Source organism: Neovison vison, chromosome 1 (assembly GCF_020171115.1).
Source record: "Neovison vison isolate M4711 chromosome 1, ASM_NN_V1, whole genome shotgun sequence".
Taxonomy (NCBI): Eukaryota; Metazoa; Chordata; class Mammalia; order Carnivora; family Mustelidae; genus Neogale; species Neogale vison.
The window spans coordinates 100,950,136-100,969,919 of NC_058091.1; the positions used below are offsets into that span (position 1 = coordinate 100,950,136).

Sequence of the window (19,784 nt, forward strand, 5' to 3'; positions counted from 1 at the left end):
TCTTCAATGTCCAGCTTACCAGTTAATTTCTGGTATCTGCTTCGTCAATAGAAATACCACAGGATGTAGCTTCTGAAAATTATACTATATAATCATGAGAGCATGAAGTGAAAAGCATAACATCATTTCCTTATTGTTAAATTATTTTTGATCTTGTGGAGTTAATGAAACAAGTCCTGAGATCACACTTTCAGAACCACTGTGGCAGAAAAAAAGACATATTGTGTAGAGAAGGACCCCTTTACTTCCTTAATCCTATGTTAGTGTCTTTAGTTATGAGGGTAAGATGTACACTTTAACTCTACGTGAAACAGAATGACTACAGTAAAATTAAGCTTGAAAAAGTACCCTAAGCATTAGCAAGACCAAAGTACCCTACAAATTACCTTTAGTTGTATATGTTCTTTCTTCGAAGTATCAAATTTCTGGCAACAGATAGGGAGAAAAAGTGGGAGTCTAAAAGATTCTGGTAAAGCCTACCTCCCTGGGAGTAATTATTGATGAGAGATATTTTTCCTCTTTTTTTATCCATAAGTTAGGGACAGAAGTTTAGCTGATGAGGTGGTACTTCCTATAATTCAGGGACATACTAGGGTCCCTAAACAAATTTCAATAAGACCTCTAGATTCAAGCTTCAAGTCATATTTTGACATCTCAGCTAATGACAGCAATGTGATCTTTACTTCTACCTCTATGAATTTATGAGGTAAATTTCAACAAATATCCTGCAGTCTTAAAAATAAGTATGGTGTTATTTTTAAAAATAACATTTTATATAAGAGTTATATAAGAAAAAATTTTCTACTTAAGAGAAAAAAAGCATCAGCTGCTATTATAAAATGATCTTTATTTTAGTATATCAACTCTCAGGATATGTTATGTTTGGTAGCTTTTCCTTTAGACAGAATATTTTTTATTATATTTTCTTATAATAGTTGGACTATTACTACTTTTCATTTGATAAGTTTTAAAAGAATTTAATTTTTCAGAATTCTCATAGTGACTCATTTAAATACATAGGGTAATCAGAAGAGAGTCAAGATTTGAATATAGTGTTTATGGTTTTATATCACATGTGGTTCTACCCATGCACAACTGGATTGGCATGGAAGTTACTTTCACACTTACTTTGAATTTAATTGATTACTTTTAATTCTTTGGTTTTATATCATGTAGGACTGACAAGATAAGCAGATTGTGCATAGTTTAGTATTTAGGTAATATTTTAATAAAAATAGTTGAAGTTAGCATTGGCGAGAAGTGTGTCCTACAACATGACAGATCACAGAAGAGCTTATTTCTTTAAGCATGTGTCAGCAAATATAATGCACGTGACATTATGTATACCTATGTAGCCTCATACGTGGCTTTATGCATTATCCTTCCAAATCCTTGTCCCTCATCCTTCAACACCTCATGCTTCCTTGTGCTTAAAGGCTGGGGTAATAATAACTGCAGTATTGTAGACCATGTTACCTTCTGAGAAGCAAAAAGGGGGCCACAGTGTGGTTAGTAAGCATTCTGGCAAGAGGAAGGGAAGCTTAGAGTAGAAATGTCTTTGTATGTCACAGCTGGGTCATAGGAAGAGGACAGAAGAAGAATAAAAGTTGAGGGCAGCTATTCAGAGGAGCTGATTCCTCTTCACAATGGTTGAGAGAGAAAGATTTCATTACAAGAGCACCTGGCTGGCTTGGCTGGTAGAGCATAAGACTCCAGATCTCAGGGTTGTTAAGTTTGAGCCCCATGTTGGGTGTAGAGATTACTTAAAAATAAAGTACTAAAGGTTCGTTCGGAGCCTCGTCTCTCCCTGGAAAGGGAGGGGGGCTTTGATGTCCAGCAGAAGCCGCCGCCGTCCGAGTTTGAAGTCGGTAGGACTTCTCTCAGACTTGTGTGCTGAGGAGACTCAGATGTTGGCCTCAGCTCAGATCGGCCCATGAAAACTTCTGTATTGAGACAAAGGAAAGGATCCAGCAGAAACATCTATTATCCTGGGCTTGGCAGCAAGGAAGGGGACAGGTAGTGGAAATCCTGCAATCTGAAAAACAGACTGAAAGGTGACAAAGAAGCTGAAGATGGGTGGTGGAGAGAGGTACAACATTCCAGCCCCTCAATCAAGAAATGTTAGTAAGAACCAGCAACAGCTTAATAGACAGAAGACCAAGGATCAGAATTCCCAAATGAAGATTGTTCATAAGAAAAAAGAAAGAGGACATACTTACACCTCATCAGCAGCTGCACGGCAGGCCATGCAAAATGGGGGGAAGAACAAAAATTTTCCAAATCATCAAAACTGGAACTCTAGCTTATCAAGTCCTAGCTTACTTCTTAAGTCTCAAACTAATCAAAATGATGCTGGAGCCAAGTTCAGTGAGCCACCATCACCAAGTGTTCTTCCTAAACCACCAAGCCACTGGGTTCCAGTCTCCTTTAATCCTTCTGATAAGGAGATAACGACATTTCAACTTAAAACCTTACTTAAAGGGCGCCTGGGTGGCTCAGTGGGTTAAGCCGCTGCCTTTGGCTCAGGTCATGATCTCAGGGTCCTGGGATCAAGTCCCGCATCGGGCTCTCTGCTCAGCAGGGAGCCTGCTTCCTCCTCTCTCTCTCTCTGCCTGCCTCTCTGCCTACTTGTGATTTCTCTCTGTCAAATAAATAAATAAATAAACAAACAAACAAACAAACAAAAAACCTTACTTAAAGTACAGGTATAAAATAAGATAAAATACTAATGTTTAAATTTAGTTATATTTCAGGGTAGTGGTTCATTGTTTCAGGCCAATTCACTAGGGAATTAATCTATTTGTAAAACCGCTAATGTAGAAAATATAATTAGACTTCATCTTACCTATTTTACATGTTGTGTGCACTGTGAAGTAATAGTATCAGTGCAACTTAAAATTAACTAAATTATTGATAATTGTACACTGATACTGTGTTCCCAACTGCGTAACTCTTAAACCTGTCAAATTTAGATTGGGGGAATGGTAATCAACTTTTCCTGTTGTTTGTTGAGCAGAAATAACTAATTTAAGAGTTATCGTTCATGGATCAGATTTACTTGTTGAAAGCTAGTCAATCTGCTTATGAGCATCCAAGTTAAAACACATGTAAGGATTGAAAGGTAGTTGAATATTTGACAGTTTGAAGTCCTAGAAACATCCAAACCAGTAATATGCCAACAACCTGATGCACTGCCAAAATATGTGAATGTTTCTTAGCGAATAGTTGCATTTTAGTGAACTATATGCTGGTGAATGTGGAATGCACCAAAACCCGTTTTTACAGAAACAGTACTTGGTGGTTACTGAGTAGCTTTGGAGAATACATTTTTATACTATAGCACTGCATAAGCTATTCTGACAGTGATCTGCTCTCAAAATCATTCCCTATAAAACTTAAAAGTGGGGAGCTGTATAATGTGAAAGTTTTAAGTACCTAGGAAAGAGCCATGTAAATATATGTAATAAACTTGTAGCATATGTAAAGTTTTGTTGGCATTTATCCTACAAAAATAGAATATTTTAGTATGAATTTGCTGAATGTAAGACCATGGACTCTGTTTTTATACTATGGCCTGATTTTAAAGGTCCAAAATAATTTGTTTTTAAAGTTTGCCCTTGGGCTAAAGTGCCAGTGTATGTATAATTGATCTGGTTGTAAACTATATTTCAAAGTAAATCCTAGTGTAATAAGTTTTATATAACTGTAAAGGTTTTAAGCTGCTAAAACACTTCCTAATTTTAAGAGATGTGAAATGCAGTATGGGACTGTTTATTTTTTTCTTCCTTAAGCCCAAAGATTAACTATTAAAGGGTCCCTCCAAACTTAAAGATTCATTCTGGCTTTCAGTAACTTTTGTAATCTATAACAAATATAGTTTAGTGTTTGTCAGTATATATATATTTTTGTTACTAGTCTAAGTGCAACCCAGGGGACCATTTATGCAAAAGATGTAATTTCTTGCAATAATAACCTTGATAACATGTTTTACCTAAATATAACAGCTAACACAGTAAATTACAAATGTGTGTGGGAGAGTCAATTTAAAATTTGATTGTAACTGCCCTATTCCAATTTGGCAACTTTTTTGACCTTTTAAAGCAGAAGGGCCAAGCTGTAGTTCTCCAATGAACTGAGATGAGGTGATATTGCTCAATCAAATAATGCTAACCTAAATTCAAGTTTACATAGTACTTAATGTACATATGTGAATTTAGCATGAAATTAAAAAATAAAATTGCTTCTTCCCCCCCCCAAAAATAAAGTACTAAAAAAAAATTATTATAGTGCTTGATGTAAATACATTTTCTATTTATCAGGAACTGGCTTTTGTCGAATGTGAATTCTCTCTACCCTATCCTCAGTCCTTAGTCCCTTAGGATATTTTCCCAGTTCCTTGAAATACTCTTTCTGTGTTTAAGAATCCATTGTGTTGTTGTTGTTGTTTACATATTTCAAATATACAGTCCTTATCTGTTTTTGTTTTAAATCCAAGGGTTTAAGTAAATCAACTAGACTATTTTATTTATCCCCCATTTAGATTAAAAAAAGATTATGTACTTTTGATTTCTTCTAGCATGTGAGGAGCTTAGAAATCACCACTCTCAAGTTCCAGATGACATCATCATATGTACATAAAACAAAGCCTGAAAGAATCAGAAAACAAGAACCATCACCAAAAAAATAAACGAAACTCTTAGGACTAGCAAGCAATCATAGCAAGATTGCAGGATACAAAATTAATATATAAAAATCATTTGCTTTTATGTATCCCAACAAGGAACAAGTGGAATTTGAAATTAAAAATACAATACTATTCATATTAACACTCCTGATAATGAAATTTTTAGGTATAAATCCGATGAGGTTTATATAAGATCTATATGAGAAAAAAATATAAAACCCATGAATGAAATCAACAAACTAAATGGAGAGAAATATTATGTTCATGGCTAGAAAAACTTATTGTCAAGATATTGATTCTTTCTAACTTATGGATTCAATGTAATACCAAACAAATTCCTAGCAAACTGTTCTCTGAATATTGACAAACTGATTCTAAAGTTTATGTGGAGACAAAACATCAATAATAAACAACACAATATTGAAAGAGAAAAACAAATTTGACGGGTTCCTGGGTGGCTTCATTTGTTAAGCATCTACCTTAGACTTATATCATGCTCCTAGGGTCCTGGGTTGGAGCCTCAGATCAGACTCCCTCCTCAGCAGGGAGTTTTCTTCTCTCTCTCTCTCTCTGCTCACTGCCTTCCCAAACTCATGTCCTCTCTGGCTCACTTTGCTCTCTCGTTCAGATAAATAAATAAATAAATAAATCTTAAAAAAAAAAAAAAAAAGAAAGAAAAGAAAAGAAAAACGAATTTGAGGGACTGGCCCCACCCAACTTGAAGACCTACTCTAAAGCTACAGTGATCAAGACAGTGTAGTACTGGTGAAAGAATGGACAAATATATTGATAGACCAGAATAGAGAATCCAGAAATTGACCCACATAAAGATAGTCCAGTGACCTTTGACATAGGAGCAAAGCCATAAATCAGAGCAAAAATGGTCTTATCAACAAGTGGCATTGGAACAATAGGACACAGACACACACAAACACAAATGAAAGAAAGAAAAAAAGTGAATCTAGATATAGCTTTTATACCCTTTACAAAAATTAACTCAAAATTGATTGTAGATGTCAAAATAAAAAGCAAAATTCTACAACTCCTCAAAGAGAATATAGATCAGAAAATAGAGATGACTCTGGGTATGGTGATGACTTTTTAGATATGCACACAAAGACATGATCCTTCAAAGAAAAATAAACAGGACCTCATTAAAATTAAACATTTCTGCTTTGTGAAAGACACTGTCAAGAGAGAAAAGCCACAAACTGGGAGAAAATATTTGAAAAAGACACTTCTAACAAAGAACCGTTATCCAAAATATACAAAGAAATCTTAAAAGTCAGCAATAAGAAAACAAACAACCCAATTTAAAAATAGGCCAAAGACCTTAACAGCCACCTCACCAAAGAAAATTTACTGATGACAAAGAAGCATGTGAAAAGATACTCTGTCATACAGAGAAATGCAAATTAGAACAACAATGGGATATCACTGTGCACCTACTAAAATGGCCAAAATCCGGAACATGATGATGACCCAAAATGCTGCTAAGGGTGTAGAGTGACAGGAATCCTCATTCCTTCCTGTTGGCAATACCAAATGGTAAATCCACCTTGAAAGATGTTTCAGCTATTCCTTACAAAAGTAAACATACCCTTGCGCTATGGTGTAGCAATCATGCTTCTTGGTATTTACCCAAAGAAGTTGAAAACTTTTGTCCACACAAAAACCTGCACATAGATGCCTATAGCAGCTTTATTCATAATTGCCAAAACTTGGGAACAATCGCAATGTCCTTCAAATAGGTGAGTGGATAAAAGGTCTGTGGTAGACCCAGACACTGAAATGTTATTGAGTGCTAAAAATAAATGAGCTTAAGGGCCCCTGGGTGGTGCAGTCAGTTAAGCATCCAACTCTTGATTTTGGCTCAGGTTATGATCTCAGAGTTGTGAGATTGAGCCCCATGTCAGGCTCTGTACTCAGCAGGGAGTCCGCTTGAGGACTTGCCCCTTCCTCCTGCAGTACTCTCTCTCTCTCTCAAATAAACAAATCTTCAAGATTTATTCAAGAAGAAAAATGAGCTTAAAAAAACTTTTAGGAAAAACATGGAAGATGCTAAAATGTGTATCTTAATTAAAAGAAGCCTGTCAGAAAAGGCTACAAACTACATGATTCCAACTACAGGACATTCTGGAAAAGGCAACAATTATGGAGATGCAGCAAAAAGATAAGTGGCTGCAAGGTGTTGGGAAGGGAGAAGTAAACAGAGCAGTGAGGATTTTAAAGGCAGTGAAACCATTTGATGCTGTACAGATGGCACATAGCATTGTACGTTTGTCCAGACCCATAGAATGTACATCATCAAAAGTCAACCATGAAAAACAAAACAAAACAAAACAAAAAAACAGAAAAAAAAACCCATTAAAAAAAGTGAACCATACAGTAAGCTGTGGACTTTGGATTTTAACGATGTGTCAGAATAGGTTCATCTGCTGTAACAAATGTACTAATCTGTGGGATGTGGTTACTGGGGAAAAAATATCAGTGTGGGGTAAGGTACATATGGGAAACTTCTGCAGCTTCTGCTCAGTTTTGCTGTGAGCCTAAAACTGCTCTGAGAAATAAAGGCAAAAATTTTAAAAATTACAATAATTCTGTGTGAAAGTAACCTAATGTCCTCCTCTGTTGCACAATTCCTCAGTCACAGAATGCACATTGAAAACTCCACCCAAGAAAGCTGAGCTGGGAATCTACGACTGATATACAAGAACACATAGCTTTCTAATTCTCAGGGTTATCATGTTAGGAAAGGCTTTTTTTTTTTTTTTTTCTAATTATACCAGTAGAATATTTGGCCCCTAGCAAAGGTTCCATGGGAGGTCTCAGGAAGTCTTGGCTAAGGAGACCAAAGGTTTAGCCCTCTTGATATAATGGGGCATTATTGGCAATGACAGGACTTGACAGAGCATCTCTAGCTCGTAGGTGTTACCTGCACTGTTTTCCTCCTGTAAAATACTAAGATTTATCTTTCTCAAGGTTCTGTTAAGGTAGAATGCATGTGTGGGATTCCCTTGTCTTCTCAGCATGTAGAAGGCCACAACGCATTTTTGTCAAGTTCCCAGAAATGGACAACTCTGGGAGTCTAGTTTAAAGAGTCAATGTAGGTCTCCAGGGCAAGTTGTCAATTCAGGGAAATTAGGACAGGCAATGCAAGAAGGCTTCATTAAAACTGTGCCTACTATCCTGTAAGTTCTTTGAGAACCATTAAGTTATTTATTTTATCCTCCAGAAGTATCTGACTATCTGGAATAGTGTCAAGAAGATGTTATCATCCAGTAAATAAGTACCGAGTATATGAATGATTCATTAGGCAACCAGTAATTACAGTTTTTTTATATGTGTACATTTTTACCACCTTCTTCCAAAAGGGAAATAAGGCAGCTTAGCATACAACAGAGACTTTAGCATATTGGAGCTTTAGGATCCTAGAACTTGGAATATTTGCTCTCATCATAGTTTTATACTACTAGTCAGGTTGGGGAAGACGAGGTCCACAGGTAGTAAATGTAGATAAAGTGATCTTTGAGGACTGCCAATAATGGTTGAATCAAACAAAGGTGCAGAAACACAGGAATCAAAAGCAGAATAAAGAAAGTAAAATAACAGAACCTAAACATATTAGGTGATAATAAACAGCTTTATTATAGCTACTCTTTTGTGGCTCTTACGGCCCATTGGCTTTATTTCTCATTATGGAATTTACATCATCTTATATCATTATTTCAAACCCAATGGGCAAAATAAGAAGATGAGCTTAAATAGTACCAAAATGTTCTGAGACAAAATATATATATATATATATATATAGGTAGTGGCTAGACACCTATTTAAATGTTGATGCCTGGAGACTGATACTATATTGCATTTAAATGGCACATGAGAAAAAAAAAACTAAAGGGATTTTAATGGCATAGTGATATTGGTTTTGAAATTTTAAAGCAAAACACCTCTTTAATTAAAATCTTTCCCCAAGTACAAACAGCATGTGAATTTAGTAAACTATAGTTTCTAAAACTAATGAAATGTGATTATAATGTTTCCCTTTTGTGTAATACTTCTCACTTCACATATTTCCTTATTATCCACGTAATATTCTTGCCATGAAGGCGTTTTTTGTTTTGTTTTGCTTTGTTGTCCTCTTTCTTCAGTTTTGCTGAAATATAATTTTGGTATACGAAACACTGCACGTAATTAATATTTACACTTTGATGAGTTTGTACATATGTATACATTTGTGTGAATCAAGATAATAAATATATCCATCACCTCCAAAAGTTTCTCTTTGTCTCCCAGTTTTTGTAGTAAGAATACTTAACATGAGTTATGAAATGAAAGAAAATATTTATATTGGTCTCTGCCCTTAGTTCCTGGTACAGAGCTTTAAAACCCTTCTAATTCCCTACACGATAAGAGCACTGCAAACATCTTTTGTTCTATTTGGTCTTTGAGCTTTTCCTTTGATATTTGAGCCCTATGAGGGCTCCTAAATCCTTTGAGACTTCTTAGATGATAGGAACATCTATTTTAATGAGGTGACTCTTGATGGGCTCCTTGATAGCTTAGAGGATTGGGGAAGGTTAATAGAAAGATCAAGCAAAAATTAGTAGGTTGAAACTTTCAGTCACACCCTATCCCCTGGGTTAGGGGTGAGGGACTATAGATTGAGTTGATAGTTGTCCTTACTTAAAAAAAGCTCCACAAATATCCCAATAATATGGGATTAGAAACTCTGGATTGGTAGATATATCCGTATGCTGGAGAGTGGTGAGTTCCAACTCCATAGAGACAGAAGCTCCTGTGCTAGGGACCCTTCCAGACCTTACGATATGTATCTCATCATGTAGCTGTTCATCTGTATTTTATTATATAATCAGTAAACATAAGTAAGTGTTTCCCTGGGTTCTGTAAGCTGTTCTAGCAAATGATCAAACCTAAGAAGGGGGTCCTGGGGACCTCCTTGATTTATAGCTAGTTGGGTAGAAGCACAGACGACATCGTGGAATGCGATGAGACACTTGAAGAGAGAAGACAGTTTAACGAACTGAGCACTTAATCTGGGTGGCGGCGGTGGGGGGCGCATCTGCACTAACTGGTGTCAGAATTAAATGAACAATAGGACACCCAGCTGGTGTCAGAGGATTGCTTGTTGTAGAAAACCCACATGTCTTGTATCAGAAGTGTTGTGAATGTAAGTAAAGGAGAAGCATGGAGTTTTTCTTAGATCTCATTAGATCTACCCTCTTCACAAATTTCAGAGTGCACAATATAATCTCTGGAACATTCTCATCATATGTAACTAAGTTTATACCCATTGAACAACTCCCTATATGTCTTTTCTTCTGCTTCCTGGTAACCATCATTCTATTGCTTACTTTCATATCTTTGTCTATGTTAAATGCCTCATTAAAAGGAATCATGTAGTGTTATCCTTCTGTGATGGACTTTTTTCACTTTTCATACCTTCCAGGTTCATCCATCCTATCACATATTATAGAATTTCCTTCTCTTTTTCAGGCTGGACAATATTCCATGTTCTTTATGCATCCATCTGTTGGTGGACATTTGAGTTGGTCCCATGTCTTAGCTATTGTGAATATCAGGGAATATCAGAATTAAGATAGCTCTTTGAGATCCTGCTTTCAAATCTTTGGGCATATATCCAGAAATGGTGTTGCTGAATTATATGGAGATTTTACTTTTAATTTTGTGAGGAGCTTTTAATAGTAACTGAATTATTTTACATTCCCACTAACAGCATGCAGGTGTTTCCTCTTCTCCACACCTCCCCCAACACATTTATTTATTTATTTTAATAGACTTCCTAACAGGTATGAGGTGATTCTCATTGATTTGCATTTCCCTAATGATTAGCAATAATGAGCATCTTTTCATATATCATTTGGCTTTTTATATATCTTCTTTGGAGATATGTCTATATAACTCCTTTTAAAATCAGGATTTTTGTTTTCATTTTTGCTACTGACTTATAGGAATTTCTTATATATTTTGAAAATTGACCTCTTGTTGTTAAACGGTGTGCAAATATTTTCTCCCATTGTTTTGTTTGGCATCTCTTTTATAAATTTATTCTCCTTGTGACTGTTCTTATAAATTTGAAGTACACATTTTCTTGATTCATTAATATAAACTTTTCTACTTCTTGCACTATGTTATTTTTATTTACTCTTTTTTGTTGTTTTATTAACACACAATGTATTATTAACCCCAGGGGTACAGGTCTGTGAATCGTCAGGCTTCCACACTTCCCAGCACTCACCATAGCACATATCCTCCCCAATGTCCATTACCCAACCACCTGCTCCCTACCCCCTCCCCCTGGCAACCCTAAATTAGTTTTGTGAGATTAAGAGTCTCTTATAGTTTGTCTCCTTCCCAATCCCATCTTGTTTCATTTTTTTTCCCTTTCCTACACCCCAAACCCTCCACTTTGCCTCTCAAATTCCTCATATCAGGGAGATCATATGATAATTGTCTTTCTTTGACTGACTTATTTTGCTCACCATAATGCCCTCTAGTTCCATTTACATTGTTGCAAATGGCAAGATTTCATTTCTTTTGATGGCTGCATAGTATTTCATTGTATATATATACCACTTCTTCTTTATCCATTCATCTGTTGATGGACATCTAGGTTCTTTCCATAGTTTGGCTATTGTAGACATTGTTGCTATAAACATTCGGGTGCATGTGCCCCTTCAGATCACTACATTTGTATCTTTAGGGTAAATACCCAGTAGTGTGATTGCTAGTTCGTAAGGTAGCTCTATTTCAACTTCTTGGGACCCTCCATGCTGTTTTCCAGAGTGGTTGCAGCAGCTTGCGTTCCCACCAACAGTGTAGGAGGGTTCCTCTTTCTCCACATCCTCGCCAGCCTCTGTCATTTCCTGACTTTTTAATTTTAGCCATTCTTACTGGTGTGAGGTGGTATCTCACTCTGGTTTTGATTTGCATTTCCCATTTGATTTGCATTGCCGAGTGATGTGGAGCACTATTTCATGTGTCTATTGACCATCTGGATGTCTTCTTTGCAGAAATATATGTTCCTGTCCTATGCCCATTACTTGATTGGATGATTTGTTCTTTGGGTGTTGAGTTTGATAAGTTCATAAAGAACTATAAAAGATCTTAAATCTATAAAAGATTTTGGATATTGGCCCTTTATCTGATATGTCATTTGCAAATATCTTCTCTCATTCTGTCAGTTGTCTTTTGGTTTTTTTGACTGATTCCTTTGCTGTGCAAAAGCTTTTGATCTTGATGAAGTCCCAATAGTCCATTTTTTTCCTTGCTTCCCTTGCCTTTGGTGATGTTCCTAGGAAGATGTTGCTGTGGCTGAGGTTGAAGAGGTTGCTGCCCGTGTTCTCCTCAACAGTTTTGATGGATTCCTGTCTCACATTGAGGTCTTTCATCCATTTTGAGTCTGTTTTTGTGTGTGGTGTAAGGAAATGGTCCAGTTTCATTTTTCTCCATGTGGCTGTCCAATTTTCCCAACACCTTTTATTGAAGAGACTGTCTTTTTTCCATTGGACATTCTTTCCTGTTTTGTCAAAGATTAGTTGACAATAATGTTGAGGGTCTATTTATGGGCTCTCTATTCTGTCTCATTGGTCTATGTGTCTGTTTTTGTGCCAGTAGCATACTGTCTTGATGATGAGAGCTTTTTAATAGAGCTTGAAGTCTGAATTGTGATGCTACCAACTTTGGTTTTCTTTTTCAACACTCCTCTGGCTATTCGAGGTCTTTCCTGGTTCCATATAAATTTTAGGATTATGTGTTCCATTTCTTTGAAAAAAATGATGGTATTTTGATAGGGGTTGCATTAAATGTGTAATTGCTTTAGGTAGAATAGACATTTTCATAATATTTGTTCTTCCAAACCATGAACATGAAACATTTGTTTTCCATTTCTTTGTGTCTTCCTCAACGTCTTTCATGAGTACTTTATAGTTTTCTGAGTACAGATTCTTTGCCTCTTTGGTTAGGTTTATTCCTAGGTATCTTTTTTTATTTTTTTAAAGATTTTATTTATTTATTTGACACAGAGAGAGATATCACAAGCAGGCAGAGAGGCAGGCAGAGAGAGAAGGTGAAGCAGGCTCCCTGCTGAGCAGAGAGCCCGATGTGGGGCTCGATCCCAGGACCCTGAGATCATGACCTGAGCTGAATGAAGGCAGAGGCTTTACCCACTGAGCCACCCAGGTGCCCCTATTCCTAGGTATCTTATGGTTTGGGATACAATTATAAATGGGATTAACTCCCTAATTTCTCTTTCTTCTGTCTTATTGTTGGTGTATAGAAATGCAACTGATTTCTGTGCATTGATTTTATATCCTGACACTTTACTGAATTCCTGTACAAGTTCTAGCAGTTTTGGAGAGGAGTTTGGGTTTTCCACATAACATATCATATCATCTACAGAGAGTGATAGTTTGATTTCTTCTTTGCAGATTTGGATGTCTTTCATTTCTTTTTGTGATTCTTTAATTTCTTTTTGGTGTTTCTGATTGCTGAGGGTAGTACTTCTAGTACTGCTTTGAATGCAGTGGTGATAGCAGACATCCCTGCCATGTTCCTAACCTTAGCAGAAAAGCTCTGTTTTTCTCCATTGAGAATGATACTCATGGTGGGTTTTTCATAGATGGTTTAGATGATATTGAGGAATGTACCCTTTATCCCTACGCTTTGAGGAGTTTTTATTAAGAAAGGATGCTGTACTTTGTCAAATGCTTTTTCAGCATCTATTGAGAGTATCATATGATTCTTGTTCTTCCTTTTATTAATGTATTGTATCACATCAATTGACTTGTGGATATTGAACCAACCTTGCAGCTGTGGAATAAATCCCGCTTGGTTGTGGTGAATAATGCTTTTAATGTACTGTTGGGTCCTATTGGCTAGTATTTGGGTGACAATTTTTGCATCCATGTTCATCAAGGATAATGGTCTGTTATTCTCTTTTTTGATGGAGTCTTTGTCTGGTTTTGGGATCAAGATAATGTTGGTCCCATAAAACGAGTTTGGAAGTTTTCCTTCCATTTCTATTTTTTTGAAAAGTTTCAGGAGAATAGGTATTAATTCTTCTTTAAATGTTTGGTAGACTTCCCCTGGGAAACCATCTGGACCTGGGCTCTTGTTTGTTGGGAGATTTTTGATGACTGCTTCAATCTCCTTACTGGTTATGGGTCTGTTCAGGTTTTCTATTTCTTCCTGGTTCAGTTTCATTAGGAATGCATCCATTTCTTCCAGATTGTCAAATTTGCTGGCATATAGTTGCTCATAGTATATTCATATAATTGTTTGTATGTCTTTGGTGTTGGTTGTGATCTCTCCTCTTTCATTCATGACTTTATTTATTTAGGTCCTTTCTCTTTTCTTTTTGATAAGTCTGGCCAGGGGTTTATCAGTCTTATTAATTCTTTCAAAGCATCAGCTCCTAGTTTCATTGATTTGTTCTACTGTTCTTTTGGTTTCTATTTCATTGAGTTCTACTCTTATCTTTATTATTTCTTTTCTCCTGCTGGGTTTAGGCTTTCTTTGCTGTTCTTTCTCCAGCTCCATTAGGTGTAACGTTAGGTTGTGTATTTGAGACCTTTCTTGTTTCTTGAGAAAGGCTTGTATAACTATATATTTTCCTCTCAGGACTGCCTTTGCTGTGTCCCAAAGATTTGGAACAATTGTGTCTTCATTATCATTTATTTCCATGAATTTTTTCAATTCTTCTTTAATTTTCTGGTTGACCCATTCTTTAGTAGGATGATCTTTAGCCTCCATGTATTTTTGGTTTTTCCAGCTTTCCTCTCTTGATTGAGTTCTAGCTTCAGAGCATTGTGGTCTGAAAATATGCAGGGAATGATCCCAATCTTTTGGTACTGGTTGAGGCCCGATTAGTGACCCAGGATGTGATCTATTCTGGAGAATGTTCCATGTGCACTAGAGAAGAATGTGTGTTCTGTTGCTTTGCAATGGAATGTTCTGAATATATTTCTGATGTCCCCCTGGCACAGTGTGTTATTTAAGGCCTTTATTTCCTTGTTGATCTTTTGTTTGGATGATCTGTCTATTTCAGTGAGGGGGGTGTTAAAGTCCTCTATTATTGTATTATTGTTGTTGCGTTTCTTTGATTTGGTTATTAATTGGTTTATATAGTTGGCTGCTTCCATGTTAGAGGCATAGATATTTAAAATTTTTAGGACAGACCCTTTGAATATGATATAGTGTGTCCTTCCTCATCTTTTATTATAGTCTTTGGCTCAAAATCTAATTTATCTAATATAAGTATTGCCACCCTAGCTTTCTTTTGATGTCCATTAACATGGTAAATTGTTTTCCATGCCCTTACTTTAAATCTGGAGGTGTCTTTGGTCTAAAATGAGTTTCTTTTAGATAGCATGTTAATGGGTTTTATTTTTTTATCCATTCTGATACTCTGTGTATGTTGATTGGGGCATTTAGCCTATTTACATTCAGGGTAACTATTGAAAGAGATGAATTTAGTGTCATTGTATTGCCTGGAAGGTGACTGTTACTGTATATTGTTCATGTTCCTTTCTGGTATGTTATTTTTAGGCTCTCTCTTTGCTTAGAGGACCCCTTTCAATATTTCCTGTGGGGCTGGTTTGGTGTTTACAAATTCTTTTTTTTTTTTTTTTTTTGTCCTGAAAGCTTTTTATCTCTCCTTTTACTTTCAATGACAGCTTAGCTGGATATATTATTCTTGGCTGTATATTTTTCTCATTGAGTGCTCTGAATATATCATGCCAATTCTTTCTGGCCTGCCAGTCTTATGGATAAGTCTGCTGATAATCTAATATTTTTACCATTGTATGTTACAGACTTCTTGTCTTGGGCTGCTTTAAGGATTTTCTCTTTGTCACTGAGACTTGTAAGTTTTATTATTAGATGACGGGGTGTGGACCTATTTTTATTGATTTTGAGGGTGGTTCTCTATGCCTCCTGGATGTTGATGCTTGTTCCCTTTGCCATATTAGGGAAATTCTCTACAATAACTCACTCCAGTATACCTTCTGCCCCCCTTTCTCTTTCTTCTTCTTCTGAAATCCCAATTCTAGTACTGTCTCATCTTATGTTATCACTTGTCTCTTGAATTCTACCCTCATGGTCCAGTAGCTGTTTGTCTCTCTTTTGCTCAGCTTCTTTATTCTCCATCATTTGGTCTCTATATTACTAATTGTCTCTTCTGCCTCATTTATCCTAGCAGTAAGAGCCTCCATTTTTTATTGCACCTCATTAATAGCTTTTTAAATTTCAACTTTGTTAAATTTTAGTTCTTTTATTTCTCCAGAAAGAGCTTTTATTTCTCCAGACAGTGCTTCTCTAATATCTCCCATGCCTTTTTTGAGCCCAGCTAGCTCCCTGAGAATCATCATTCTGACCTCTAGATCTCACATATTACCAATGTCCATATTGATTAGGTCCCTAGCCTTCAGTACTGCCTCTTGTTCTTTTTTTTTTTTTTTTTTTTTTGTGGTGAGTTTTTCTACCGTGTCATTTTATCCAGATAAAAATATATGAACTAGAGAATAAAAGACTAAAAGGGTGGCAAAGACCCCAGAAAAATGTACACTAACCACATCAGAAAAGACCCCAAATCAGGGGAAGAAGTAAGAGGGTAAAAAGAAGTTTAAAAAAATTTTTTTAAATTAAAAGAAAAAAATATATATATATATGTATATATACCTGGTGAATAAAACAGAGCCACCCATTTGATTTTGAGTATATTTTGGTCTCTTAGAAGAAACTATGTCACAAAATTTCAAAGAAAGTAATATATATATATACATATATGTATATATATATATATATATATATATATATACACATACACACACACTCACACATACACATGTTGAAGGGATGGAATATGACTCTAAAGATGAAAATATTTAAAAAATTCTAAAGAAGGAATTGATAAGATGAGTTGGTTGGAAAAAGAAAGTGGAGAGAATTTGCTCAGGCTGGAGACTAGAACAAAGCCCTGTTCTAGATTTAGGGGATATTTTAATCCATTAGAAGAAATTGTATCCCAAAAACTTTAGAAGAAAAAACCTCTTATGTATACAAAAAATAAAGTTAGATACAATGAAGGATAAAATATGACTATAATAATAAATTCTTAAAAAGATTTTTTAGAAAGGTATTGTTAAGATAGACTAGTTAAAAAAACATTAAAAGAGGAAAGAAAAAAATTAGAATAAGAAAAAATAAAATTAAAAACTTTAATTAATTTTGCAAGACTCAAGAATCATTGGGAGAAAGCCATGAATTCCATGCTTTCCTTTCCCCTGCTCTGGAATTCCACTGTTCTTCTTGATCAATGAGCTTGGTCCTAGCTGGATGTTCTTGCTGATCTTCTGGAGAGGCTCTTGTTTCAGTGATTCTCAAATGTCTTTGCCCAAGGCAGAATTTCACTGCCCTTACCAGAGGCTGGGCTAAGCTATCTGCTGGAGTTCCCTCTAGGGAGCTTTTGTTCCTTGAACGCTTTCTGTAGAGCTCTGGAGGACAGGAATGAAAATGGTAGCCTCCCAATCTCCAGCCTGGAGAAGCTGAGAACTTGAGGCCCCACTCCTTAGTGCACCCTTTTTTAGAAAAGCACTAAATCATTCCCATCTCCCTGGTCTCTGGCCCTGCTCTGAGCTCACCTGGCCTGTGACTGAGCGCCTCCATCTCTGGTACACAGCCCCATTTGGAGTCTCAAAATGCAGCAAATTCCTGCCTCCAGGGAGGAATGTGAGTCTCCCCAGATCTGCCACTTGTGGATTCCCTGCTCAAAAAGCAGTAGTATGACTGTGCTGCAGATCACAGTTTAAGGTAACCCAGAGCTAAGAGCTCACTCCTTGCCTCTGTCTCTGTAATCAGCTTCCCTGCTCTAATACCTGTGAGCTCTGCTACACTCAGACAGCCCTAATTCTTCTGTGACCCCACAGGACCTGAGACCACACCATCCCTGTGAGGGTTCCACCCCTGCTTGGCCTCTGGAGTGATGTCCCTCAGTGGAGCAGACTTTAAAAGTTTGAATTTTGTGCTCCACCACTTGCCGGGAGCAGGCCCTTCCCCCTGTGGTCTATCTTCCTGTCACTTCGGATTCACTTTTCCACACATCCTACCTTTCAGAAAGTGGTCAATTTTCTCTTTCTAGAGTTGCTGCTCTTCTTCTCTTTGATCTCCTGGTGGGTTTGTGGGTGTTCAGAATGGTTTGATAACTATCTAGCTGAACCCCTGTGACCTGATGTCATCTCAGTCTGCTACTCTGCTATCTTGACTCCTACCCCACTATGTTATTGACCTTCTTGCCCACCATCTCTTTCTCTGCTTCTTTTGTTCCTGTTCCTCCTTTCTTTCTTCATATGCTTCATCTTTTTTCTCATCTTCTTTTCTTTCCTCTTCTATAGCGGCTATTGGCAATTGTTGGAGTTCCTTGGCTCATAGCAGAACATTTCCAATCTCTGCTCTTCTCTTCACATGGCCTCCTACCCTGTTTCCCTGTGTGTCACATCTCCCTCTCTTTTCTCTTTAAGGGCAGCAGCCACTGAATTTAGGACGTACTGTTGGTTCACAACACTCTTGGTATTCCCAGGTGTCATCTTCAACCTCCCCCAGTACTCAGAAGGCAGGAAGAGATGCAGAAGAGAAGAAAAGAGGCAGGCCACTCCAGATCGGTGGGTGACAGTTTTAATAAGCAAAGGGAGCTTACATGTGAGCCTTGCCGAGGGCAGCAGAAAAAAGAATGGATCCCTGAACCTACCTGCTGTATCTCAAAAGTTTTTATATAGAGAGATCTTAGCTAGATTCAATCAAGTATACTATGCACGTATTCTCAACACCACATTACTCTCTCAAGGCTATGTTCTCGGAGAAGTCTCTGAGAGCAAGAAAGATGAGAGGAACTCACATTTCAAGGACACAGGAGCTTTTGGGAGAGGGGAATGCTGGTGAGGAGACTTTAAGTGCAAAGGTCCAGCTTGCAGTTCAACTGGCAGTTAAGCCTCTTTGATAAACTTCCCCAGCACTCCAGCTCCCCACCTCCCACCTCCTTCACCCTGCCCCATGATCAGCTCTTACAATCTCACACACAACCCTTTTCTTCAGTGGGCCCTGAGAGGTCACAAAGGGTGTCACTGCCATGGAGGTGGCTCCTTTGTTGACCAGCTGACTACGCTGGAGGAAGATTCTACAGCAGCAGTAAGCACATATAAGAGAAAAATGGACTAAGACAATGATTCTCAAAACCAGGGGCCACTTTTTCCCACTAAGACCCCCATAATCCATACCATTGATTTATGCAGCTCTCTAAGTGGGGGCTAGATCACTCAGGACATTAATTTTTGTCTTCATGTGATTTAATAAAGATGATCCATTAGGAGGTTCATTGCATATGAACCTTAGGTGTCATTCTGGCACATGGGACAACAGGCCCTACCAGTTGATCATTCAAATGTATTAAAGCCTGAGATAGTACTTTAGTCCACCTAGCCAAGGTAGTTTTATCTGTTAATAATTTATTCTAGTGTTTTCACCCTCCATTCTTCCTTTCTACCAGCCCTGCCGCTTGGCTGTTGTAGGGGAGATGAGACCTAGTTTCAATGTCATGTTCTTTTGGCCAGCCTTGCACATCATGACCTTCGAGATGTGACTTCTGTTCACTGTCTATTCAATAAGGGTATCTGTCATGGTATTTAGTTTCTCTAAACCCCAGAGGGTGGCACCCTGGTTTACATGATGACAGGGCAAAGCTTGGGTTAGGCCAAATGCAATGTCCATATAAAACAAGGCATTTTTAGAAGCTTCACTCAAAGGGAGGAGGCCAACATAATCAACTTTTCAATCCCTCTCTGGTTGGGAACTCTAGTGGATGATCCCAGGTTCTTTTTGCCTTGCCTTGGGCATTATTTAGAACAAATAGGACATGCTATTACTGCATTATCTGTGTCACTGTACTTTAAGGGCAACCATGCTTCTTTGACAATATGGCATCCTACTTGGGCAGAGTGGTAGCCATTATTTTTTTTAAAGATTTTATTTATTAATTAGACAGAGAGCACAAGCCTGGGAATCA

At 37.2% G+C, this 19,784-nt stretch overlaps 1 protein-coding gene across 1 annotated transcript; it reads left to right on the forward strand.

Moving 5' to 3' along the window:
• Positions 1–1,958: 1,958 nt before the first annotated feature.
• LOC122902533 (proline-rich nuclear receptor coactivator 2-like) lies at positions 1,959–18,395 on the forward strand. Its single transcript, XM_044242247.1, has 2 exons — positions 1,959–2,490; positions 18,247–18,395. The coding sequence occupies exons 1-2, from the start codon at positions 2,073–2,075 to the stop codon at positions 18,393–18,395; spliced, it is 567 nt and encodes a 188-aa protein (XP_044098182.1). The 5' UTR covers positions 1,959–2,072.
• Positions 18,396–19,784: the final 1,389 nt, after the last annotated feature.